The sequence below is a fragment of the Anolis carolinensis genome, chromosome 1 (genome assembly GCF_035594765.1).
Source record: "Anolis carolinensis isolate JA03-04 chromosome 1, rAnoCar3.1.pri, whole genome shotgun sequence".
In the NCBI taxonomy this organism is placed as follows: domain Eukaryota; kingdom Metazoa; phylum Chordata; class Lepidosauria; order Squamata; family Dactyloidae; genus Anolis; species Anolis carolinensis.
This window is the reverse complement of record NC_085841.1, coordinates 241349083-241375250: the sequence shown is the minus strand read 5'-3', so window position 1 is coordinate 241375250 and position 26168 is coordinate 241349083. Positions and strand designations below refer to the sequence as shown.

The window sequence follows — 26168 nt, the reverse complement described above, 5'->3', positions numbered from 1 at the left end:
TGCATCTGGGTAAGCAACTGATCTTTAGCTGAGATGATGCAGTGGATGTTGAATGGAATTTGGCTCTTCAGAAAGAAGGAGCATGAGCACAAATGGCTCCTAATCCAGCAGAGCTATCTGTGGAAAGGAGAAAGGGGAAGAGGCAAGTGGGGAATTCTGACACATGGGCTAAAAAACAACATTTTAAATCCCAAATTCACATCTTTCATTTTTTATTTAAAAGACTACATTTTACTTTTAAATATTTAGCCATAGAATACACTGCTACACAGTTTAAGCCCTCCACCTTTCCTAGGTAACACCAGCAATCTTCTAGTTCTTCATTAGAAGGCCCCAGACCCAGAGCAACACGGCACAGCTGCCACTCAAGGAAAGGAGGAGTGCTTAGTGCTCCAGAAAGAAATACCCATACATCACATGCCTCCTTTACCAGAAGGAGAAAACATGAACTTCCGGTTATCAAGAAAGGTGGGAAGATCTGTGCTCAGGACATAAAACAGAGGTGGGCAAGCATCACACTCAGTGCCACACGGCTTCCCATTTCCAAAGTGCAGACATTAAGAGGATGCTGTTTTTAACAGCTGTACCTCCACAACATTTGATCAAGGGAGGGTGCGGATCAGGCAACACAGGACAGAACAAGAGTCAGTCCCGGGAAGAAAATCACAAGTAGATTTCCAAGAAAACCATTGAAGAAACTAATATAAGGAATCCAACTCACTCCTGGGGTTCTGTAACTGAATAGCACAAGTAATGTCTTCTGAAATACAGCTAAAATACTGAAGTCTGCAGCAAAGCTATCCCAGGTTGAGGGTTAAGATCTATACAACTAAGCTGTATTTGCTCTTATTAGAAAGTCAGGAACATCAGCAATTTCCAGGAAGTGTCCATCCTAAACACTTTACAGAGTGAGATAATGAGCAATTCACAAATCAGTTTGCAATACCACTGCCATAGCCTACTCTGCAATCCCCAGAGAAAAAGACAAAAAGGAAAACTCTTCCAGGCAACAAACAGTGACCACCCAGCTAGGGGGGGGGGGGGGGGGACTGCCAGAAGCAAAACATAGCCTTGCAATACACCGATGTGATGCACACTGGATGGGCAGGAGAGATCTGCTTCTATATAATAAAAACCACCATACTGTTGTAAATTTACAATTGTATTTTTTTTAAAAACACTTTTTTAAAGATTATGTTACTCAGTAGTTTCAACTAGATTTCCTTTAAAAAAAAAAGCACTGTAAAGCTGTGCAAGCACCCTCCACAGGTATTGACCACCTTTGGCGGAATAACACCAGAACACTCCTCCCATGTCCTGAGAACACAAGTAGGCACACTACTCTAACTAGAGGAAAAACTATAATGGGATAAATATTTAGCTTGTTGAAAGAGGCAGAAGAAGAGATTAGAGGGCTTGCCCCACAGAAACTCGGGTTCTTTCCGCTGTCTCGGACATGTCATTTCTTCTCAAGTTGCTCCTTCCTTCTCCTAGAAACAAGACTAAGGGAAATAAAAGCTTGTTTGCTGCCCAGGGTAAATCACAGAGCAGGACTGGTTTGGTCAGATTTCAGGACAAGGTAAGAACAAGCACAAATGGGAGTATTTTGCATTTAAAGTGCAGTGGCAACAGAATGTGAAAAGGAAGCTTTCAGACTACTTCAAAAAGCCTGGCTTGCTGTTCAGAACCAATATGACTGGGTTCTCCTCCCCTGAAGCCTATCCCAGGTCTGTCATAGACACATTTCTGCAGAGAGGATATTAGATGATGTTAAAAGGATGGAGAAGGGAAAGAATGCTTGAAACTGAAAACGGTACTGTTACATGGTGCAAAGTGGGTAGGAAAGCCCAAGTGTGCCCCTTCCTCTCATTCTGACAGCAAAATGATGGTTGTCTCCTTTGAGACTGTTTCCCTTCCCCATCCAGGTTTCTATACAAAGGGGGGGGGAGCTCTCCCCATCTAATTTCTCCATATAACAATTCTTCATTCTTCTTGAACTAAACAACCAATGAATTAATAATTTTATTTACAATTTAGACCCAGCTGTCCTATCTAATAAAACCACTCAACCTCCTTATGGGTGTGGAAGGAAGAGCAGCAACCTAGAGGCGGTGTTCAAAAAAAGTAGACAAAGACAAAGATAGAAAGACTGCAGCAGCAAACAAAAAGACTGCATCATCACTAGGAAGCATGGATGGACACAGTGACCTGATGGGAAAGTCAACACAGGAAGAAGGGGATGGGGAGCAACGATTCACTATTCCAGACATAACACTGTGAATGTAGATGCTCTGCCATCTCTTGTCAGCATAGATTAAACCCTGCCATGTGTTTACTTGTCCTTCCTTGCAGCTATTGAAATGCAAGAGAACAGCAGGACCTAGGAGCCAGGTGGTGATTCTTCTTCAGGAGGGAGAGGAGAAGCCTCTGGAGCTGTGGCTTCTCCAGACAGGCCCAGCTCTGCATCCATCTGTTCCAGCTCCCTCTGATCAAGAAGCTCGAAGTCATCTGCTTCCTCCTCCTCACCAGCAAGGGAACCTGGGCCGACCTCCTCATTCTCAGACAGCTGCGTCTGGAAACTGAGTCTCTCCTCAGGCTCAGTGGGCAGGAACTCTGAGAGGGAAGGCCCCTCACTGTCCTCAGAGGAGCGGAGCAGGGCCGACAGGGTGTTTTGCACTACGGTACTGATAGCAGTGGAGACAATCTCTTGGCTCAGGGAATCGATGTGCAGCCCCAGGCCTCTTGAAGAGGCAGCTTGGAGCTCAGGAGCTCCTCCCACCATCGCCTGCCCATTCCCATTGAAATGCGTATTTACAAAATGGAGGGGTGAGGCCAGGCACAGGATGGATGGGTCCGAAGTCAGGGCCTCTGTTGCCACTGCTTCTTCCTCAGCAGAGTCCAACTGCTGGGCAGCGTGACCAGGCACCGCAAAATTGTCATCCTCACTGGGTGGTCCCAAGTCTCTGGAATGAAACTCTTCCACAGAGGGGAACTCCGCCATGTCCTTGGAGAAGGACTCTTCGGGCTCACTGGGCAGGCTTTGTTGATCCAAATCTGAAAAGCAGATTGAGAGCTAGTTAATATGAACATTTCTAGAAGTTCAGAGTTCAAATACACAAACTTTACTCTATTTTAGCTGCCTGCTCAAGCATGACTCTCAGGTAGTTTTGCTATACAAACTAATTTCTGAACATTCTAGCTTGGCTTCTTGTTTTAGCATATTTTCTTATTCTGACATTGCACATCAAGGTTCATTCCAGTATTTGTATCTTGGAATTCTCTCATACCAGGTCATTTAGTGGAATAAAACAACAATCATCCCAGATTTCAGATTATCAGATACAGATAATTCTATTCCTGATTCTTTCTTTTTTTCAACTCAGGAGATACAAAAGGCCAACCCATTGCCTCAATAAATAGCATTTTAAAGATAAGCCTTATGTTCCAGAGTGGTATGTTGAGAAACACCTTGTCTTGGCAATGGTAGCCATTCTTCTCAGCTGCCTCCTTGCCAAATGGTGGAAGAAAAGTAAAGACCAATGTGGGGAAAAGCTGGCCTGGGTAATGAAGCCACCCAAGGCTTACTTATAATGTTACAGTATTAATTCAGGCAGCTTGTTTGAGGTCAACACCAGTAGTGAAAGCAGGGGAGCAACAAGTCTACTCTAAATTGCAGGCAAGACACAGAAGAATAAAAGATGACCATTACTAACAAAGAACAGTAAGTTATTAGATCCACCACTGTAATTTGCAGAGACAAGACACATGCAGCCCAGTTCCTCATGGAAAAGGCAGTTGTATTTATGGACCCAAACTGATAGCATCTGATCATATCCAGTACTGCATTTGCCTTTTCCCCATGAATGCTTAGCTGTAGCCACTTTTCATATTTTAGTTCCCCTCTTGCAATGTCTCCATGAAGGGAGGAAGCAGCTAGTGCTCTATCACAAAAGTAAACTCCCAGCAGACAGCTGGGAGAGATGGCACTGGAATTAGGCAATAGTAAAATGGCACCTTCAGACACATCTGTCAGCTGTGGTGTAGTAGCTCTAGAGACGGTAAAACCTCCGCTCTCCAAGATAGAGGCCTCCTCATCTGAAAGCTCTGAGTCTGTGATTGCCAATGCCAGAGCTGTCTTCTTCACATCCACCTGAAGGAAAGAGGAAAGTGAGAAAGTTCTTCCAAAGCTAGACTTGGTTTACTAGGATTAATGGCCAAGAACCAAAAGGAAGAGAGTTGACTTTCCAACAGAGCCAAGACTAGACTGTACCTATGGGCTTAGAGGCCCCACTTTCAGAAAATGCTATGGCAATACTTGTCCTCATTCCTTGCCCCACCCTTGAACTGGGTGACCCACTCTCCTCTGCTCTCCCTCTTTTTATGTTGGGAACAACAGTCTGATGAGGAGAGTACCCTCTCCACTCAAATCAAACTCTTCATCAGATTGGCAGCCTTCAGATCAGGAGAGTGATGACAGCTATGGCATGACTGGCACTTTATCATCCTTGTTCATTCATTTTAACTACACTGCAGAATACCTGGGTCATATAGGTCATATATCTAATTCGGATCTGTAATATCAGGGAACAGCCATCTGACCACCCATTCAAACCAAGAGGGACCAATTGTCTGTGATTCCAAAAATGAAAAACTTAGAGGAAACTTGGGGAGAAATGGTATTTCACCCATCTAAAGAGCCAAAGGCTTAGAGCTCCCAACAAAGCCATCTTTTTGTTCTCTTCCTCCCACTAAAAACTGAGTCATACCAATTGAGTTTGAATGTGGTACCTTATAGCTGTAGCCACAAAACCCCCTGATGAAAACAATAAATTCAAGACCTCCAACCTTCTAGTCCTACAAGGGAGCTCTTGCCCTTACTTGAAGGAAGATAGTTCCTGCAAATGAAGCCTCATGTTACTATGGCTGCCCTTACCACAGGAGAGTAGCCGGACAGTTCTGCCTCACTCTCACTTTCCGTCTCTGCCATTGGCTCATTACCCGCTTCTGGCTCACTCTTTCCTTGACGCTCTGTGGAAAAGAAATTTTATGTGAGGTATCTGTGGATCAAGTCCAACAGGAAATGCACTGAGGGACAAGCTTCATCATAGCAATTGTCCCATCTGCACAATTATATCCAGTTATCCCCAACTCTTGCAGGCCCTGTCCCCACTCTATCCATGGGCTCTCAACCAGCCTTGTCTCTCCTTGTCCAATTTGACTTGCTGAGGCTTTTATCTCATCCCACCATCAAAGAAATGTATTTAATCAAAAGCTAGTAAGAATTTGTCTTACTTTTCTTTTCATGTTTAAGATGCAAGGTCTCCACCTTCATGCTGTAGTCCAGTTTCATCAGGATAGGCTCCAAGCGAGTATACATCCTTTGGATAAGCTCATGGTATACCACCAGTGGCCACAGCAAGATACTGAGCACTAGATGTATGAAAACAGATAATAATCCATTAGAAGTGTACTTAACCCACATGTTTAGTCTTAAGGGAGAGAAAAAACCCCATGATACTCACAGACAATGTAAGAAATCATGATTCCTGGAACATAGTGTCCCACTACTACTAGGATCAAACATCCTGAGCAGACTCTGGCACAGAACTGGAAGAACAAGACAAGGGATACAGATGAATTTAGGAACATTACTGGTTCCCAACTACCAATTCAGGAAGACTTCAAACAGTAGTGTACATTGAATTCCCAATTCGAGGATCCTCACCTCCTTAAGGAACAGCTTGAATCTACTAATACAGTTATTCTATAGTGCTACATGAGAATGCTTGGCTATTGTTTAGTTTTAGTGCACTCCTACTGATTAATAATTATATCTCAGGGTCAGCCTGGGGGGGGGGGGGGAATACAAGAGGTCCCGGAATAGCAAGCTACAACCAGGATTCTCTTGATGAGTTATATTGCCATAAGAAGATATTCATTATCTTCCTGCACAATCCTTCTCTTCTAGCTGTGAAGTGGCTAGCACCTAAGCACAGTTTATCTCCCATGGACAGGCTGTTAGAATGTCATCTGGCTGCTACTGCACAGCAGAAGAGGTACAGCCTTCATCCTCCTTGATCCCTATTGAAAGTAAGCAAGTAGTGTGCTGTGCCCTGCAGGTGTCACTTAGAATCTTGGCCCAGGTGTTCAGAAGTATGGAATTAACAAATGGAGAAATAGCAATATTTTAAGCAAAAAATGACAGTCATTTTTCCTACATCAGTCCCAGCATTTGAGAGCAGTGTTGCAAGCAATTTGCTTATAGCAATAATGGGCCAGGGTCATGACACTAGATTTATTGTGATAGTATAATGTCCACACACTTTCCTACTTCATCTCTTCCTGTTGCCTCATCTGCCTGCCTTTCAGTTGACTTTCCTACATAAGATATATTAGGCACTGCTTGCTTCCTCAAAGAAAGGGTATCATTGCTCCACAGAGCAGTATGTTAGATTCCCCTTTAAAATTCTTAGGAAACCCACATTCAGCTTAAAATAAACCCAGGCCTTCACATTACAGCAGACATAAATGAATAAATTTTATTATTACAGTCACAGACCGGGCATGTAAAACTTTATAACATTCATATTACAGCAAATATGAAGTTGTCATGGTACGCAATGTTTTCACACCTGTTCTCATTTAATGTTTACTAATAGACATGATGCAACCTCATCACATTGCAATACGCCTCTACAGTGAAGGGGGAGGAAGCAGAAATGTACAGTATAATGACATTACATCATGCATTTTGGATTGCTTACTGAGGCAAAAAAAAAAAAAGACGCAAGATAGCACTGCTGCTTTTAATGTTAACTATTCTCACCCAGATAACTTTCCCAGGATAGTTCCCGGGATGTGGCAGTAACAACTAGTATAACCTGCATGACTGGGATGATGTGGGCAGTGAAAATTATATTTCCATTTTTGGTTTCCCTAGTATTCTCTATTGAGAAATCATTTGTTTGATTACGTTTAGGTTATTTTTAATTGGGCTTAAACAGGTATATTTTTTTTCTATAATGAATCACAGTTAGGCATGATACAGTCTAAAGTGTAGGTGCAAATACGAGGAAGCCAAAGTCCAAAGACAGCATGAGAGAATTTGCAAGTTATTACCCCTACCAGCTGATTTCTTGCTTACCTTGGCAGGATTTTGCCTCTTGTATTGCAATAGTTCACGTAGGTACAGCCTGAATGTAATCCAACTCTCAGCCAGACACCGACAGAGCTCTGGGACACTGAGCAAATGAGGTTGTGCTCCTACCATTTCACGATCACTACATAATGGAAACAAGACTTTGATAAACCAGATCTTCCATGTACACTGCCATAGAGTAATTATAAGAACCATAAGCATGAGAAAAACATTTCCCACAGACAGAACAGAGAGCAAATTCTCCAAAGTGAGCCATACTGAGTTTTACAGACAGATGAATAATGAAAGAGCAGCTTGTGAAATCCATATCAAAACTTCAAAGACTCATGTTACATAAGAAGGAATTTTGGAAAACACTTTTCAGGCCACAGCAGAAATCAAAGTGTTCCAACCTTCTGCACAAAACAAGGATAAAGGATGGCAAGTAAGATCTCTATATGCAGAATCATATTATCATGAGTAAACCTACCTGTCTCCTCCTGGTTCTTCCAAGGGTTGAGCTGTAGAAAAAGGCAAAAAACATCATTCAACTAAGTGATTGAGGAGTTTAAATCAGTAACTGAAAACACATTACCTCCAGACCCTAATGACCTACAATTTGCAGCAGCCCTCACCACTTGCAATGCTGGCCAGGGATAATGGAAGCAGCAGTTAGTAGTATCATAAACCTGTCCAAAAATATTAAAAATCAAGGAAGATAATATTACGGATTATCTAAATCTGGTTTCAGGTCTGACTATGGAGCAAAGACAGCCTTGGTTGCCTTGGGGAATGACCTGTGAAGAGAGCTAGACAGGGAGTGTGTGTCCCTGTTGGTTCTTCTGGATCTCTCAATGGCTTTCAATACCATTAACCATGGTATACTCTTGGGTCATCTTCCTGGGATGGGACTGAGAGGTACTGTCTTGCAGTGGCTTCAGTCCTTCTTGGAGAGCCATACCCAGAAGGTGGTGCTGGGGGACTCCTGTTCAAACCTGTGGGGTTCCTCAGGGTTCCATTTTGTTCCCCATACTGTTTAACATATAACATAAACCGCTGGGAGAGGTCAGTCGGAATTTTGGAGTTTGGTGCCACCTATATGTGGATGACACTCAACTCTACTACTCCTTTCCACCAAATGCCAAGTTAGCTATCCTGACCCTAAACCACTACCTGTCATCAGTAATGAACTGGATAAGGGCAAACAAGTTGAAGCTTAATCCAGACAAGACAGAGGTACTCCTGGTCAGTCGTAAGGTAGATCAGGGAATAGGGATCCAGGCTGTGCTGGATGGGGTTACATTCCACCTGCAGACACAGGTTCGCCGTTTGGGGGTCCTCCTGGACTCAGCACTGAACCTGAAGGCCCAGGTGTCGGTGGTGGCTATGAGGGCTTTTGCACAATTAAAACTTGTGTGCCAATTACACCCAAATCTGGCTACAGTGGTACATGTCCTAATTATATCCCACCTGGACTACTGTAACACACTCTACACGGGGCTGCATCTGAAGACTGCTAAGAGCTGCAGCCAGGTTGCTAGGAGGAGCTGGCTGCAGGGAGCGGACAACCCCCCTGTGCAGCAGCTCCACTGGCTGCTAGTCTGTTACCGGGCACAATTCAAAATTCTGGTTATGATCTTAAAAGCCCTAGACTGTTCAGGTCCAGGCTATTTGGCCAACTGAATCCCCTTGTAAGAACCTGCCTGTGCCCTGGATCTTCAGGAGAGGCTCTTCTCTTAGTCCCACCTTCATCTCAAGCTCGGTTGGTGGGAACGAGAGAGCAGGCCTTCTTGGTGGCTGCCTCTTGACTCTGGAACTCCCTACCCTGAAAAGCCAGAATGTCCCCTTCCCTGCTGTCCTTCCGGTGGCAGGCTAAAACCTTTTTATTCAAACAGGCTTTTAAAGATGAAGATGTTTGAGATCTGGTCGGGGGGGGGGGGGGAGGTGCTATGGTTTTTAACTGAATTTTTAAATACGGGTTGTGTTTAATTATGTTTTAATGTTTGCACATTTGTATATTTTAAATTGGATACCAATGCTTTTATGTCAAGCCACTGTGAATCCCCTTTGGGGAGATAAAGTGGGGTATAAATAAACATCATCATCATCATCATCATCATCATTATAACACAAAATTTATATAAATTTGTATGATGTAATTTGGAGTGTAGGATTGTTGCAGAAGTTGATCTGCTTTGGCACAGACTATGAGCAATCCCTTGTGACTGTGAAGACATCTGGGAAGGACCTAAAAATGCAACTAGTCATCTGAGATTTACTAACCTAGTTATACAGGAGCACAGTGAATAATCCTTTACATGCCGGACAATTGAAACTCATCAGATTTGACTATCTGGTGCTGCTGACATGCTGTACCATTATTTAAAGCATTCTGTGTGTGGTTCTCACAAGCTACTGCACTCACGGCTAGCTCAGGGCCACAAAGACACAACTGACAGGTTGGTGAACTAGAGTGACAGAAAGCAATCTTGTTATGTCTGTGACCCAGATTCCAGGCAATCAGCCCTAGGCCTGGGAGCTAATCAGAGTCTTCCTTGACGAACTGGTAGGGACTTGGGCAATGCAGCAGACACATCCCACATAAAGAATCTAAGCTCATTCCAATGGAATGAAAAGCTACTATTGTTAACAAATGTGTATGGCCACAAGGCTCATTTACTGCAGCTACAAATATGCTGACTACTGTGCTCGCCTTTTGATACTGTTGGCTACCATAATGTTGAGTCCAGCCATCATATACTGGGAGAAAAGGAATATAAATGTCTTCCATGAGCCTGTTTTTAAAGCAGAATATTGTCGAGCTGTGTAACTCTCGTGCTATTTGCTTCATTATAGCCTCTCCTTCTGTTGTAATCTTATACATCTGGATAATTCAAAAGAAATATAAACCAACAATAATAAACTCTGATTCCAAGGGGAAAACTGGGTTTTCACAATGAATGTAAGATCAGCACATACTCCCACACTGAACAGCTGAATTCTGTTATAAAATGCAAAAAGCAAGAAAAGCTAAATCAAGCAGGATGTCCAGAACCGCTATATGTAAATATAATAATATTCTGCATACTGAAAGCGTTCTGCAAAATAATTAGTCCTTCATATGGGAGGAAGCAGGATGATATCAGGATACAAAGTAGTGTCCAGGCTTCTTCAAGTGGCAAGCTATCTGCTGATTTTAGATAAATCAAGGTTCAGCACTTTTAGTTAACTGAGCAGGAATCTCAACAGAAGTCCTGAAAATACACCTCAGCCCACCTAGGATGGTCTACTGTTTTATGTTGTGCAATAACATTGCAACACTGTTATTTACTAGTGTTACAAGTGGAATTTTAAAAACCCTTAGTTTGGATAATTTTAACATGAATTGAATGCCTCCTGATCTTGCTGTCTTAAAAGATAGGCTTCTCACAAAAAGGTAAAAACTAAGGTCCACTGTCAAGAGTTTTTAAAAAACATCACAGAAGCTTTGCATCATTTGGTGAGATGAGAAACACAATCGCCATTAAAAAGTCAACAGATTCTATCTTATTGTCCGAGTAGGATATGAGAGATCAACAAAAACCATATTACTTGGGCTACCTTGTTGATTGTTGCTTGACACAGGGCATCTAGTGTGCCCCCTCTCAAATCATTCCCTTATCGAGTGCTGTTTTTAGGGGAGGCCTTTTGGGCACAGCCACATCTTGAAAATTAACTCATGATTACACCCAACAGGTGACTCTCACTGATGTCTTGCCCTCCAGCATGCTTCTTGCAGGACTTAGGATAATATCATTGATACTTTTGAAAGAAAGCCAGTCTTTGAGGGGGTATTCTGCAACTTGGAAGAGCATTAAACTACTTACAAGAAGCCCCCTGTCACACAGCCTTTCTTCCATGCATGCATAAACAGACAAGAAGTTTAATATTAGAGACAACCTGTGACAGTGTTTATAGCTGTTAAGACTGTCTTTATCTGGTGAACTCACAGGGAACATATTTGAAAAGGAAATGGAAATAAGTGTTAATATCGCAGAGCTGTCACTGGACACTTTGATAAACAGATTTGTTAAGACCTAGGTGCAGTGGTCCACAGCCTTTAGAAATTAGAAATATATGTTGTATTTGTTACAAAATAACTTGCTACACTTCATCTTATTTCAGACAAACATAATTTTTCATATAGCTGCTCTAAAATAGTCAAAGGATGTTTTAAAGCCTAATTACAAGCACCATTATTCTAATCATATAATCCCATTGTTTAAGATGAAGCTGAGATTATTTTGAAAACACACAGGTTGGTAATATAATTATGTCTGGTATTGTTTGCTTTTGCATTATTAGTATCTGATGACAGAGAAGATCCACCATATTGTACAAACCAACAAGAACAGAGAAATGAACACAAAGAGGAAAAACTAACGTCCCTCTCGTTGTTTCCCATGAAAGCTAGATAGGTTGCACAAAAGAGGCAAAAAAGCATCAGTTCTTTACTTTGGCTTAACAAAAAACCAAGCAACATTTGCTAGAAACTCTCTCAAGAAACCAATAACTGTTTGCTAAATCAGCAATTATCCTCTGCCATCCACTAATTTGCAGTTCCATTCCTGAATAATAAATGTTTTATGCTCTAAAAAGTATTAACATGAAAAAAGACGGACAGTCCAGGGTTTGACAGAAAGGAAATGAAAGCAGAAGGGCAAGAAGCAATGTAGTAAACATGCAAGAATCTGGAAACAAAAAAAGACGATTCCTGCTTAGGAACTTCAGCACTTCCTTATCTTGCTTAACTATCACTATTCTCATTTACCTGAGATATCCAATAGGAATTGTGGCTTCCATCTCTCCAACAGAAGAACACCAATAAGGCCAATGCTGAGGAGGAACAGGGGGCGCAACGAAGTGGAGGAGAACAGCCTAGAAAATCATTAAGACAAACATTAAAGAAAATACTGCCAGGATGTACTAAGGGATTACAACCAGCAGCCATTATCTTGGATTTTGTAGACAGTCATTGTTTGCAGACAACACTGACCACCTCCCCTGAGTCCTCTGGAACATAATTCTTTGATGTGTGTATTTCACTATTGTTGTTGTTGTAGTTTTGGATATAACAGCATCTGGAGCTTAGAAGAAAAAAAACTTGTGTGCAATGATGTGACGGTACATTTTGTCAACTGCCTTGATTGGAGCATCTTTACCTGTACATCATTATCCTCTTTTGAAGATGACATAGGACAGACTATGACTAAAGTTAATTATAAGAATGTTTAGTATGCAAATGGAAATCCTGACTGCTATTTCAGATCATGGCTCAGACCTTCTCTTCAAGGTGTGGGTCTGGGGAGGGAATATCCAAAAGTTGTATGGGAAGCTTCTGTGATTCATAAATCCTCTATCCCTGATCTAGGTCTAAGTCACATATTGGCACATATTTTCAATAATACCGTAATCTCTTCTGTTTCCAAAACCCAACACTGTCCATTGGATCATGAATATAGTCTGAAGGCCAATATTATGTGCAACTGATGAAAGAAAGTATTATAGGCAGCCAGTCACCTGGAAATACCATGTTGGAAGTTGAAGGCCAAAACACCTGGGAACCTACAGATTGAGAACCACTGCTTTAGGCTGTACTGTACTGTCTCCAGCCAGTGAATTTGCTCTGCTGATAGTCAGTACATTATCTTTAAACGTAAACAGGATGTTTTGCTTTATCACAACTTGCCGGACATTTTAACTGGCTGCACTTGTTAAATATTGCTGTGTATGCAGGAGCAGGGTAGGCAAAAAAGAATGAATGTACTAGCACTGCAGTTCTGAGTGACTATAAGGCTTAACAAGGGCTCATCTGGCAGAGGGTAACTAGCAGCTTGTCTGGCTTACAAACTGGTAGACAGCCAGGTTTTACTAAGCTACCAGCTCCAACTTGGGGATACTGCAGACCATGTGGCTCCAACACAGCAAGAACACAAACTTTAACTAGAAACACTGCTAGGCGAACTTGCCGCTATCTGCAGCTGTTAATAGCAGCTCTTGTTTGTCGCAGGCCAAGTCCTAGAGACACTCTTGGCACCACCCACGTGTGAGGGAAAGGTCTGTTTATACTTTCTGAGTGAAGTAGGAAGGTTACTTGAGGCAACACTCACTCAGTGTTACATTACAGATCCTGGGCTATAACTGTACTCCTCAGATAATCCATAGAGAACATCAAAACATCTGTATCAAAGCAGGTTTTTTGAAGGTGTGCATCAGACTTACACCTACAGTGGACTCAGAAATAGTACCATCTACCTGGTACAATTCCAGCACTGCATGCAGGACAAATTAAATATGGGAGGGAACCTATTTCTATATACTAATGACAAAATATAAGCACTGCATGCAGGAACTCTAAACACCAAAATATAGCACTTTCAGTTTCAAGGATTTCAGAAGCAGGAGCAATGTCCATAGCAAATCAGCCAATATAAAAACTAAAGTAGCTTCTAAGGCCTATGTAGGCCAAAAGAGATAGCGGAAAAACAGGGCCTGTCACTTCTGATTCTAAGAAAAGGTCTTTGGGGGCCTAATATACAGTAGAAGTGAATTATGCTTAAGTAGCACATCATTACTTCTCCAGATGATGATGATGATTATGTTTGTTTATATCTTGCTTTTTCTCTCTATAAGGGGACTCAAAACGACTAACATTAAAATCATTATAATACAATTTAAAATATACAAATATAAAAACAGCATTAAACATCATTAGTATAAAAAATCAGATTAAATCCATAAAAACATATAAAACCATGTACCTTCTGAGATACATTTTTACACTGGGAGCAATTTTGAGGTAGATGCTAAGAGTTGCAGTAGAGTAACCTGAGGACCAAATGCACTCTAAGGCCATACTTTGCACACTTCTGAACTACACAGTACTAGTCTAGAAGAATAGGTGATCTGATAACTTCTAAGATCTACTCATATAAAGAACAAAGATACTCAAATAATATCCATACAGGGTTGTTGTATGTTTTCTGGGCTGTATGGCCATGTTCCAGAAGTATTCTCTCCTGACGTTTCGTCCACATCTATGGCAGGCATCCTCAGAGGTTGTGAGGTCTGTTAGAAACCAGGCAAGTGGGGTTTATATATCTGTAGAATAATGTCCAGGGTGGGAGAAAGAATTCTCGTCTGCCTGAGGTAAATGTGAATGTTGCGTTGCCTGGTTTCTAATAGACCTCACAACCTCTGAGGATGCCTGCCATAGATGTGGACGAAACGTCAGGAGAGAATACTTCTGGAACATGGCCATACAGCCCAGAAAACATACAACAACCCCGTGATCCCAGCCATGAAAGCCTTCGACAATGCAGTAACCATACACATGTACATGCTGAATCTGTATTGGAGTGAGCATTAAATAAGAATTCTCAGAGAGAAGGGGGCAACTATTTTTTCACCAGGTCACTGCCAATATCCTTCTGCTTCTGATGTATACTCCCTCCTTTAAATATACAGGCAACCCTCAAATTACAAACAAGATAGGTTCTATAGGTTTGTTCTTAAGCTGAATCTATATGTTTGTTGGAACAGGTATATAAGCTTTGGGTGTCATAAGGAAGGGTTAACACCCCTGTAGTGTTTGATTTGCTGTCTGTGCTTCTGTTCAGAAGATTTCACCTCACTTTCTGTCCCTATGATAATTGAATTTTGAAAATTTTGGCTTGTTATGGAAACAAAGATTGTGATAAAGCTTCGGTGGGCACACCTTCCCTCCATGATAACCCTTTCAGGAGTGAATTTCCCTTCCTAGGGGTAGATTTCTCTCACTTCCTGTTGTCTCTTCCCCCCCCCCCCCCCCACACACACTCTTAATTAGGAGTCACTTGTAAGATGTTTGTAACACAGGAACTGCTATAATATGAGATCTGTTTTAAAGGGTCCTGGGAAACACCACCAACATGAATAAATAGGACCATTAGAGATCTGTGATGCATCACCTGCTTTCTCATTTTTCTCTATGATTCTATGACCTGCTTTCTCATTTTTCGATATCACTCAAGTTATCTTGTGAGGCTTCAAGTAAAACCATGGTGATTTTTGCAAGTCTATATCCACCAAGAAAGATGCCTCCCAGTTTCTTCCACCGAAACTTTCCAAGCTTTTTCTTTCAAACACACCTAACTGCAGCCACCAAATCCTTATCCAGACTCATTAGGCCTCAGAACACAATGTTTGCTCAGGTATTACAACTGCACAACAAGGGCATATGCAACTTTTCTATTTTTTATCATCTCAAAACATATTTCAGTTTTCTGGGAAAAGACTGACATTAGACCTGGGCAGAGAAACTGTAGGGACGGGTGTTCTGCTAAAATCATTTTCTTACAGCAAACAGCAATCTTAAGCTGGATCTATAGAAATAACCTAGCCTTTGTGTTTCTTGTTTACTATCAAAAGACAAAGCCAAGAATAAAAAAGTTAGAGAATATAAAAAAGATAATCTATATTGCTTTTGGGCTTGAAGCAAGGAATCAACCATGATTTTCATACACAATCCACCCACTATCAAATAATAATTCAACTATGTTCATATATGAATAGTGTTTTTCACATTGTCCTTATCAGTATATAAAACTTAAGGCTGGAATGATGCCATGTTCTATATGCACCAACTCTTCCTTCTATTATCACCTCCTTTTGGGAGATGTGTATACAATGACATGTCTTCGTTGGGAGAAGAACAATCTTGACTACTGGGGAAAGCCAAACTGGTGTCCTCTACATAACAGATTGCCTAATATGCTTTACTGCACTCCAGTAGCGGGGGGAAAAAAAATCTCTTCCTTGTTCAAGTGTTCTTTTATTGGTACCACTATTCATTTGCATATACACTGTAAGTTTCATGGTTGATAGGACATTTTTTCAAGCACTTCCCATTGTGCTCTACAATCATTTGTACTCATTGACTGTCTTATGTTGCTACCAATCAACTTCATCTTAATTGCAGATATTTCATACATTCTGGATTTTATTAAGACATGCCTCATTACCTAAAATTCAAGAAAAAATTCATCTCAATACTTCCATCCTTTCAAAATCTGTGTACAGTTTACTATACTATCTAGCAATACATACATTATGCACACTTTCTTGCAGTGCATCATTCTCTTTCTCCCAACAACACGACTTGAATCTATTACACCTGGATGCAAATCCTAGCTCGACCACACAGCTCAGCACGTCATTACTGAGAAAATCATTGTCTTTCAACTTAACCTACCCTGTTTCCCCTAAAATAAGACATCCCCAGAAAATAAGACCTAGTAGAGGTTTTGCTGAATTGCTAAATATAAGGCCCCCCCGAAAGTATGACCTAGCAAAGTTTTTGTTTGGAAGCATGCCTGCCGAACAGAACACCAGAGCATGCAGGATCAGTAAATGTACGTACCATAAAGTGTTGTACATGGAAATATTGGTAGTAAGAAGAAATTCTTGATAGGATTCACAGTTTGTCTGTTTATGCTGGTTTGTGATGACAACTACTGTACATTTATTATGTTCATTTTTTTGTTCTACAATAAATGTGAATTCTTCTTCATGGAAAAATAAAACATCCCCTGAAAATAAGACCTAGAGCATCTTTGGGAGCAAAAATTAATATAAGACACTGTCTTATTTTCGGGGAAACACGGTACCACATAAGGTTATGCCACACAAGGAGAACAGCCCTGGGACCCTTTCCCCATGGGTGCCATCTTGAGCTCCTTAAAAAAGCAGAGAGCAATAGCTTGGATCAACAAATGTGATACCAAATGACTGAAAGCTAATCCAAAATAAGAAGAAATATGAGGCACCTGTAAAGGAATCAAATGTATATGCTTTATTTCAAAAAAAGAACTCAGCAAAATGCTATTTCTTTCTTAAAGCTTTCACTGGCCAATTCCAGACCTTACCCGCAATCTAAAACTCTATGCTAAAGCTCAAACACAAGCCCAACTCATACATCACAGACTGACAACTCCTTTCCCATTGGGCCTTCTGGGCAGACAGATGGAGCAGTGACATCTCACCCACACTTATTCAGAAGTAAAGTCATTTGATTCCTATGGAATTTACTCCCCCAAGCATCCCAAGAAACCGCTAGTACAGGTTGAGCATCTCTTATCTGCAATTCTGCAAAATATTCTAAAACCTGAAATTACCCACATGGGTGGCTGAACTACTGTCATCTTTGCTTTCTTATGGTTCAGTGTACACTAACTTTGTTTCACGCACAAAATTATTTAAAATATCACATAAATAAAATGTACACAAAACAAATGAATTCTGCCTTTAGACTTGGGTCCCATCACCAGGTATTTCATTATGTACATATATCCAAACACAGATATTCCAAAATTTTAAAAAAACTTGATACTTACAAAGCTAAAACTAAATATTGATCTACTTTTTGAACCTTCCAATACAAATTTTCTCTGGTTAGAGCCATCACTATTGCCTGATTACAATGCTTTGAAGCAATTATTATAATGCTGAAATTTTAATTGACTGATTTGTTTAATTTAATTTTAATATTTGTAAGTAGTGGGTTCTAAATTGAACTGTCTTTTAATGTTGGGAGCAGCTTTGCATCTCCCACCTAAACATTAGGAAGAACTTCCTGATGGTAAGAGCTATTTGGCTGTAGGATATGATGCCGCTTCAGAGTGTAGTGGAGTCTCTTCTCTGGAGCAGAGGCTAAATGGCCATTGGTTGGAAGTGCTTTGTTTACAGGAGATGAGATTCTACCGGAACATTAGGATGAACTTCCTGACTGTAAGGGCTGTTCAGCAGTGGAATTCTCTGCCTTGGACTGTGGTGGAAGCTCCTTCCTTGGAGGTTTAAAACAGGAGCTGGATGGCCATATGTTAGGGGTACTTAGATTGTGTTTTTCCTGCATGGTACGAGGTTGGACTAGATGGCCTGCATGGTCTCTTCTAACTCTATTATTCTATGATGCTATGTTTGTGTGCTCCTGCATGGCAGGATGGGTTGGACTGGATGGCCCTTGTGGGCAATTAAAACTCTAGGATTGTATTCTAAATAATCATAACAACATGGATTAGTCTGCATGGACTACAAGCATGCATCATTATTTTTGTAATTATTTTTTTTTGTAATTACTGATTTTGACCATTTTTTCTGGCATCTTAGCTACAACACTGTCCATTTATGGCAACTCTATGGATTTTATAAGATTTTCTTAGGCAAGGAATACTCACGTGTAAAAATAGGCATAACAACAACAACGTTTATGTTTAACACCCTTTTCACCAAAGAACAGGACACCAACATAGACAGGAAATTAAATCCCTTACACCCTACCATTTGCTCCCTATCTCAACACAATTTAGCAGCTTATTTTGGTTATTCAGTAAGAAGGTGTTGGATTATTTCCCTCTGAGATATAACCTACAGCATTCAGTATTTGTTGGTGGTCTCCCATCCAAGTATTACATAGGTCTGACCTTTCTAAGTTCCCAAGACAAAATCTCACTAGATACCCTAAAGCAGGCAGGGGCAAACTATGGCCCTCCAGGGGTTTGGGACTTCAACTCCCACAATTCTAACAGTCTAAAGGCTGTTAGAAATTGTGGGAGTTGAAGTCCCAAACCCCTGGAGGGCCAAAGTTTGCCCGTGCCTGCTTTAGGGTATCTAGTGAGATCTGCAAGACAGTAATTATAGTATTATTGGATAATAGTTATATATCCCACACATACATTGCTAAATGAAGAAGACATAAAGTGTGTGTGGGAAGTTGAAGCTGAATTATGGAATACTTTTGACTGCCGAATGTTTAGTATTTATTGTTCTAATGTTACTTCTAAAAACTATGTATGTAGGTTTCATACAGCAGAGCTGCTCAAACTGCTGAAATCTACCGTGGTGCAGTGGTTTGAGTATTGGACTATGATTCTGAAGGGCGAGACTTGGGATGGGTCTCTGGGTGGGTGGCACCATGAGTTTCCACACTGGGCGAAACCAACCCTGGGTTGCATCTCCACTACAGATGGCATGCCCTTTGACATCACTGGCAGTTGTCCTTTCACTATGCCTTCAGCCTTCTCTGCCCAAGAGTGCTGGTGCTCCACCAAACTGCAGCTCCTAGAATCCCGTTAGCACCGGGGCCATGGCAGTTCCAGCGGCGTCAAACTGCATTAATTCGACAGTGCAGATGACGCCACGGGCGTTAGCAGTTGGAGACGCTGGTCGTCCCCGTCTCAGGGTCCCTCCGCGCCGCAAGGGAGCATCTCCACCGAGCCCCCAGGCCTACTCTCCCTCCGCCGCCCTCCTCCTCACCAGAGAGCGGCTCCGAGCGCGGCGGCCCCGGCCAAGCTCTGCGGCGGCCTCTCCCAGACCAGGAGCCGCTGAACGGCGGCCACGGTGGGCTCCCAGCCCCTCAGGCGCCGCCGCAGCCGCACCGCCAGGGCCGAGACCTCCTGCTCCTCCTCCTCCTCTTCGGCGGCCTCTAAGGCTGAGGCTACGGGGCCGGGCACCGGCTCCGCCTCCCCTGCCTCCTCCTCCGCCGCGGCTGCCGCAGGGACGCTCTCGCCGCCGCCGCTCGCCATCGCCTCAGCCAGCGCTCGGGAAAGAGACGGGGGGCGGAGGGACTGAGGGAGCCCTCCTGACAGGAGCCACCGGAAGTAGGCGCCGCGCGCTGAGACGAACTCTCTTGCCAGGCCCAATCACGTGACCCCTACCGCACCCGCCCACCTCCCCGCGCGCGCGCCGGCCGGGAAGATCAAGGAAAAAACAGGCGCAACTGCGCAGGCGCCTTTTGATCGAGACATCAATAAAGCGGAAAGAGAAGGAATACAACGGTGTTCTCTAGGGCTGCGAGTGTGTGATTCACTTAAGGATGCTAAGTGGTCCACTTATATTGCTGTGAATACATTACATATGAGAAGTACCTTTGTTTAAGGTAAAGGTGAAGGTTTTCTCCTGACATTAAGTCTAGTCGTGTCTGACTCTGGGGATTGGTGCTCATCTCCATTTCTAAGCCTAAAAGCCGGCATTATCCGTAGACACCTCCAAGGTCATGTTGCCTTGGGGGCAATTCAAATTCTAGGATTGTATTCTAAATAATTATAACCACATGGATCCATCGGCACGGACTACAAGTATGCACGGTTATTTTTGTTGATGATTTGTTTTTGGGGTTTTTTGTAATCACTGATTTTGACAGTTTTTCTGGCATCTTTGCTACAATACTGTCCATTTATGACAACTGTGGATTTTATAAGGTTTTCTTAGGCAAGGAATACTCACATGTAAAAACAGGAATAACAACAACAACAACGTTTACATATAAACATCCTTTTCGAACAGGACACCAACATAGACAGTCAAGGACAATAAAACATAACACTGTAAATATGCAGGAAATGAAATCCCTAACATCCTACCATTTGCTCCTCTGCACAATTTAGCAGCTTATTTTGGTTTAATCAGTAAAAAAGTTTTGCTTTTTTTTTTTTACAAAAGCCTAAGGTTTTTTTTCCCTCTGAGATATAATCTACAGGATTCAGTATTTGTTGGTGGTCTTCCATCCAAGTACTACACAGTGCTACTTTATTTAAGGTAATGGTAAATAGCCCAAGGCCGTTCATCGTCATTCTAAATATTCCTCGTCTATTATTGCACTGTATTAATCACTGAAAGCCTGATCTCAGAGCCAAGTTTTTACTTTCCTTCTGAAGGCTAGAACAGAGGGGGCGATCTAATGTTGCTAGGGAGGGAGTGCCATGGCAAAGGGGCCACAACTGAAAAGGCCCTGTCTCTCGTCCCTGCCAGCCGCGCTTGCAAAGGAGATGGGACCAAGAGCAGGGTCTCCCCAGGAGATCTTAATCTCTGAAGTAGCTCATAGGGGGAGATGCGTTCGGACAGGTAAACTGGGGCAGAACCCTTTAGGGCTTTAATCCAAACCATTTTCCTCTTCCATTGTGAATTAACTTCTCAGGACAACTGTTTTTATCCCCTTTAAGGCAGAGGAGGGAAACATTTGGTCCACCTGATTTGTTGCATCTCCACTCCCAAAAGTCCCAGGCAGCATGATCCATGTTGGGAATAATATGAATTGTAGTCCAACATCATTTAGAGGTCTATAGGTTTCTTAGTCCTGATATAAGGGTTGTTTCCATCTTCTCTCTTCCTATTTATTTTGCAGGCACCCACTCTGGCAGCTTTTAGGAAAAGCTTTAAAACTTGGCTTTTTCGGTGTGCTTTCGAAGATTGAACAACTAATCCCTTTGTCAGCCCTAAACGGTTTGGGACCCACCTACCTTAGAGACCGCATCTCCCCCTATGAACCCGCACGTTCTCTTCGCTCGTTGGGGGAGGCCCTTCACTCGCTTCCACCACCCTCACAGTCGCGGTTGGTGGGGACGAGAGAGAGGGCCTTCTCCGTCGTGGCTCCCCGGCTTTGGAACTCGCTCCCCAGGGAGATCAGGCAGGCCCTACCCTCCTCTCCTTCCGGAAGGGCCTAAAAACCTGGCTCTTCCAAAATACCTTTGATTTATCTGCCCATTCAACAATAGCTCCATCATTGATGCTTTGCCATTATTACATTGCACTTTATTGACCATTTTAGCTGTGAAACTACCTCTCCCCATTTTGAAATATTCTGCACTTTGGCCCAGATCCGTGTATTAGTCTCCTGTTTTAACATTTTATGCTGTATGTTGATTTTTATGACTGTTTTATTGATGCTGATGTTTTATTGTTGGGATATTAGTTTTATTGTCTTGTTGTTGTTGTTATATTGTTGTGTCGGGCAAGGCCCCATGTAAGCCACCCCGAATCCCTTCGGGGAGATGGGGCGGGATATAAAAATAGTTATTATTACTATTATTATTTGTCAGGTTCCGTTCCAATGTCAAGCTGTTTTCCTGATCCCTCACCTGAGAATAACATAATTGTTTAGCCCACCCGAGTTTCCCACTACATGCAGCATTTTATTTACCTACCTCACCCACGAGTTTTACAATTTCTATGCCTTGAACCTTGACCCAGCTCACCCTCATTTAAAAATTTGCACTGTTTTTATACTTTGTTTTATTATGCCATTGTTACTATATTTTGTTTTACTTTGTTATTATATAATTATTTTATTGCATGTTGTCATGTGTCTTGTATGTATTTTATTTTGTTTTATTGTAATTGTTTGGGCTTGGCTCCGTGTTAGCCACCCCGGGTCCCTTTGGGGAGATGAAGGTAAGATACAAAAAGAAAGTTATTATTATTATTATTATTATTATTTTATTATGACACAGCAAACAAGATAGATATGCTGGATTTCATTTCACAAAATCACAAGTCGAACACTTCCCAAGTGTCTAGGACTGTGTGATGTATTTTCGGATGATGCGTGCTGATCCCAGTAGGGTGGCCTTTTGCAGTTGGCAGATCATAATTTTGTCAATGTCTATTGTTTCCAAATGCCGGCTGAGATCTTTTGGCACGGCACCCAATGTGCCAATCACTACCGGGACCACTTGTACTGATTTCTGCCAGAGTCTTTGAAGTTCAATCTTGAGGTCCTGATAGCGGCTGAGTTTTTCCTGTTGTTTTTCGTCAATGCGACTGTCACCTGGGATGGCAACATCAATGATCCAAACCTTGTTCTTTTCCACAACTGTGATGTCTGGTGTGTTGTGTTCCAGAACTGTGTCAGTCTGGATTCAGAAGTCCCATAGTATCTTTGCATGCTCATTCTCCAATACTTTTGCAGGTTTGTGATCCCACCAGTTCTTTACTGCTGGGAGGTGGTACTTGAGTCATAAGTTGCAATGAATCATTTGGGCCACATAGTTGTGCCTCTGTTTGTAGTCTGTCTGTGCAATTTTCTTACAGCAGCTGAGGATATGATCAATGGTTTCGTCAGCTTCCTTGCAGTCTGCATTTTGGGTCATCAGCTGATTTTTTGATCTTGGCCTTAATTGCATTTGTTCTGATGGCTTGCTCCTAGGCTGCAAGGATCAGGCCTTCTGTCTCCTTCTTCAGTGTCCCATTCGTGAGCCATAGCCAGGTCTTCTCCTTATCAGCTTTTCCTTTTTGTCAAGGAACTTTCCATGCAGTGTTTTGTTGTGCCAGCTGTCAGCTCTAGTTTGTAGTGCAGTTTTCTTGTACTGTTACTTTGTCTGCTGTGTTTTGAGGGGTTTCTGATTTTTGACTTCAATCAAAGCAGGTTCTTCACTTTGCTTTACATATTCTGCCAGGGCATGTTCTTCTTCTTTGACTGCTTGTTTTACTTGTAAGAGTGCTCTGCCCCCTGATCTTCTAGGCAGATATAGCCGGTCAACATCACTGCCGGGGTGCAGTGAATGATAAATGGTCATGAGTTTTCTTGTTTTTCTGTCCAAATTGTCCAGTTCCACCTGTGTCCAGTTTATGATGCCAGCAGTATATCTTATGACAGGTATGGCTGTATGGTCTGTCCGGGCTGTACTCCTTGCCCAGGTGCACAGTGTGATATTCCTGGTGGGCGCTGCCCCTGACTTGGGTCAGCTAGAGGCTAATGTCGCTTGTCTCAGAAAGAAAATATATTTAATAGCAGGATTTCAGAAATATAAACTATATCTGATGGCAAAAGATAGAAAGGGGAAGACAAGGGATACAGTGTACTTTGAATAAATCAGAACATACATTTTACAGAAGGAATTTTCATATTGTTTCTTTTCCTGTCTGCTAACTTCTGCACATATGTGCATCCCCAGATCAGCTAATATGTTGGTGATTAAAATGAAATTCTAATGGCTCTCTTTGTCTATGGATTAATCTCCTTTGGGGCTTGTGGTATCCAGTCAGGAGGTGATGACCTCCGTGACTGATTTAAGGGAAAATCGGGGCTCTTGAGTGATAAATCCACTGCTACGGACCTGGTTTGCATGTGCGCTAGTCCAAATCAGCGCATCTCTGTGGTTAGTTAATAAAAAGGAATAAAGAGAGAGAGAGATAAAGGGTGATTGGCTTTTGGGAATCTGGTGCTGCTGATCCATCATGGGGATGAGGAGACCCTTTGGATAGCGAGGGAGAGGGAGCGCTTCTATAAAATCTTCTCTTCAGTGGTATATAACAACATGTATTTATTCAAGGCAATAATAATAATATAGTAATAATAACTTTATTTTTGTATCTTGCCCCATTTCCCCAAAAGGACTCGGGGCAGGTCACATGAGAACCAAGCGCAGTAAGACACGAGAAAATACAATGACATAGATACATTTAAAACATGTAAACAAGATGGATAGATGATATCCTTGCAGTGACAGGCTTGACCTTGAAGGAGCTGGGGGTGGCAACGGCCGACAGGGCTCGGCGTGGGCTGGTCCATGAGGTCACAAAGAATCAGAAGCGACTGAACGAATAAACAGCAACAAAACATATAAAATCATAAAGCATATAAAATATAATAAAAACATACTCAAAACCAATACCAATAGCCAGGGGCAAAGGGCGTATTCAAAATTGGGGCAAGGCAATAAAATTATATACAGTAGAGTCTCGCTTATCCAACACAAACAGGCCGGCAGAACGTTGGATAAGCGAAAATGTTGAATAAGGAGGGATTAAGGAAAAGCCTATTAAATATCAAATTACATTATGAGCACCAAAACATCATGTTTTACAACAAATTGACAGAAAAAGCAGTTCAGTACATGGTAACATTATGTAGTAATTACTATATTTATGAATTTAGCACCAAAACATAGCAATGTATTAAAAACATCGACTACAAAAACATTGACTACTAGAAGGCAGACTGCATTGGATAATACAGAATGTTAGATATGCGAGACTCTACTGTATGTGCAATATCTTGTAACTTGAATGGAATGGGCCAAAAAGTGCAAATTCATGCCAATTCATCAAACGCAAATTTGAATAACCAGGTTTTCAAATCTTTTCAGAATGTGGCCAAGGTGGGGGCTTGTCTGATTTCTCTCGGGAGGGAGTTCCAGAGCCGTGGGGCCACCACCAAGAAGGCCCTCTCTCTTGTCCCCAACAGTCGCACTTGAGACGGCGGTGTGAGCAAGAGGAGAGCCTCTCTAGCAGATCTCAAGGATCACGCAGACTCGTAATAGGAAATGCGGTCACAAAGATAAGCCAGGCCCAAACCGGTACTATAAATCTCCAGGGTGGGGGGTGCCATGTTCTATAGCCTACAGCACCCAGTCTCCCATCCAAGTGCCAACCATGATTGTATGCCTCACCATACTGCAAAATGAATGCAGCTGTAGAATCATAGAATAATAGAGTTGAAAGAGACCTCGTGGGCCATCTAGTCCAACCCCCTGCCAAGAAGCAGGAAATCGCATTCAAAGCACCCCCAACAGATGGCCATCCAGCCTCTGCTTAAAAGCCTCCAAAGAAGGAGCCTCCACCACACTCTGCGGCAGAGAGTTCCACTGCTGAACAGTTCTCGCTGTCAGGAAGTTCTTCCTGATGTTCAGGTGGAATCTCCTTTCGTGTAGTTTGAAGCCATTGTTCTGCGTCCTAGTCTGCGGGGCAGCAGAAAACAAGCTTGCTCCCTCCTCCCTATGATTTCCCCTCACATATTTGTACATGGCTATCATGTCTCTTCTTAGCCTTCTCTTCTGCAGGCTAAACATGCCTAGCTCTTTAAGCTGCTCCTCATGGGGTTTGTTCTCTAGACCCTTGATCATATTAGTCGCCCTCCTCTGGACACATTCCAGCTTGTCAACATCTCCCCTCAATTGCGGTGCCTAAAATTGGACACAGTATTCCAGGTGAGACCTGACCAACACAGAATAGAGGGGTAGCATGACTTCCCTGGATCTAGACACTATACTCCTATTGATGCAGGCCAGAATCCCATTGGCTTTTTTAGCAGCCGCATCACATTGTTGGCTCATGTTTAACTTGTTGTCCATGAGGAGTCCAAGGTCTTTTTCGCACGTATTATTATTATTATTTAATACATTTATATCCCGCCCTTCTCACCCTGAAGGGGATTCAGAGCAGCTTACAAATTAAATTT

At 42.3% G+C, this 26168-nt stretch overlaps 1 protein-coding gene across 1 annotated transcript; it reads right to left on the bottom strand.

Moving 5' to 3' along the window:
• Positions 1–195: 195 nt before the first annotated feature.
• On the bottom strand, positions 196–19873 carry retreg2 (reticulophagy regulator family member 2). Its single transcript, XM_003214935.4, has 9 exons — positions 19469–19873; positions 11949–12055; positions 7629–7659; positions 7145–7280; positions 5523–5607; positions 5293–5430; positions 4934–5028; positions 4015–4150; positions 196–3054 (listed from the first exon to the last, which is right to left on the bottom strand). The coding sequence occupies exons 1-9, from the start codon at positions 19735–19737 to the stop codon at positions 2381–2383; spliced, it is 1671 nt and encodes a 556-aa protein (XP_003214983.1). The 5' UTR covers positions 19738–19873; the 3' UTR covers positions 196–2380.
• Between the last annotated feature and the right edge of the window lie 6295 nt (positions 19874–26168).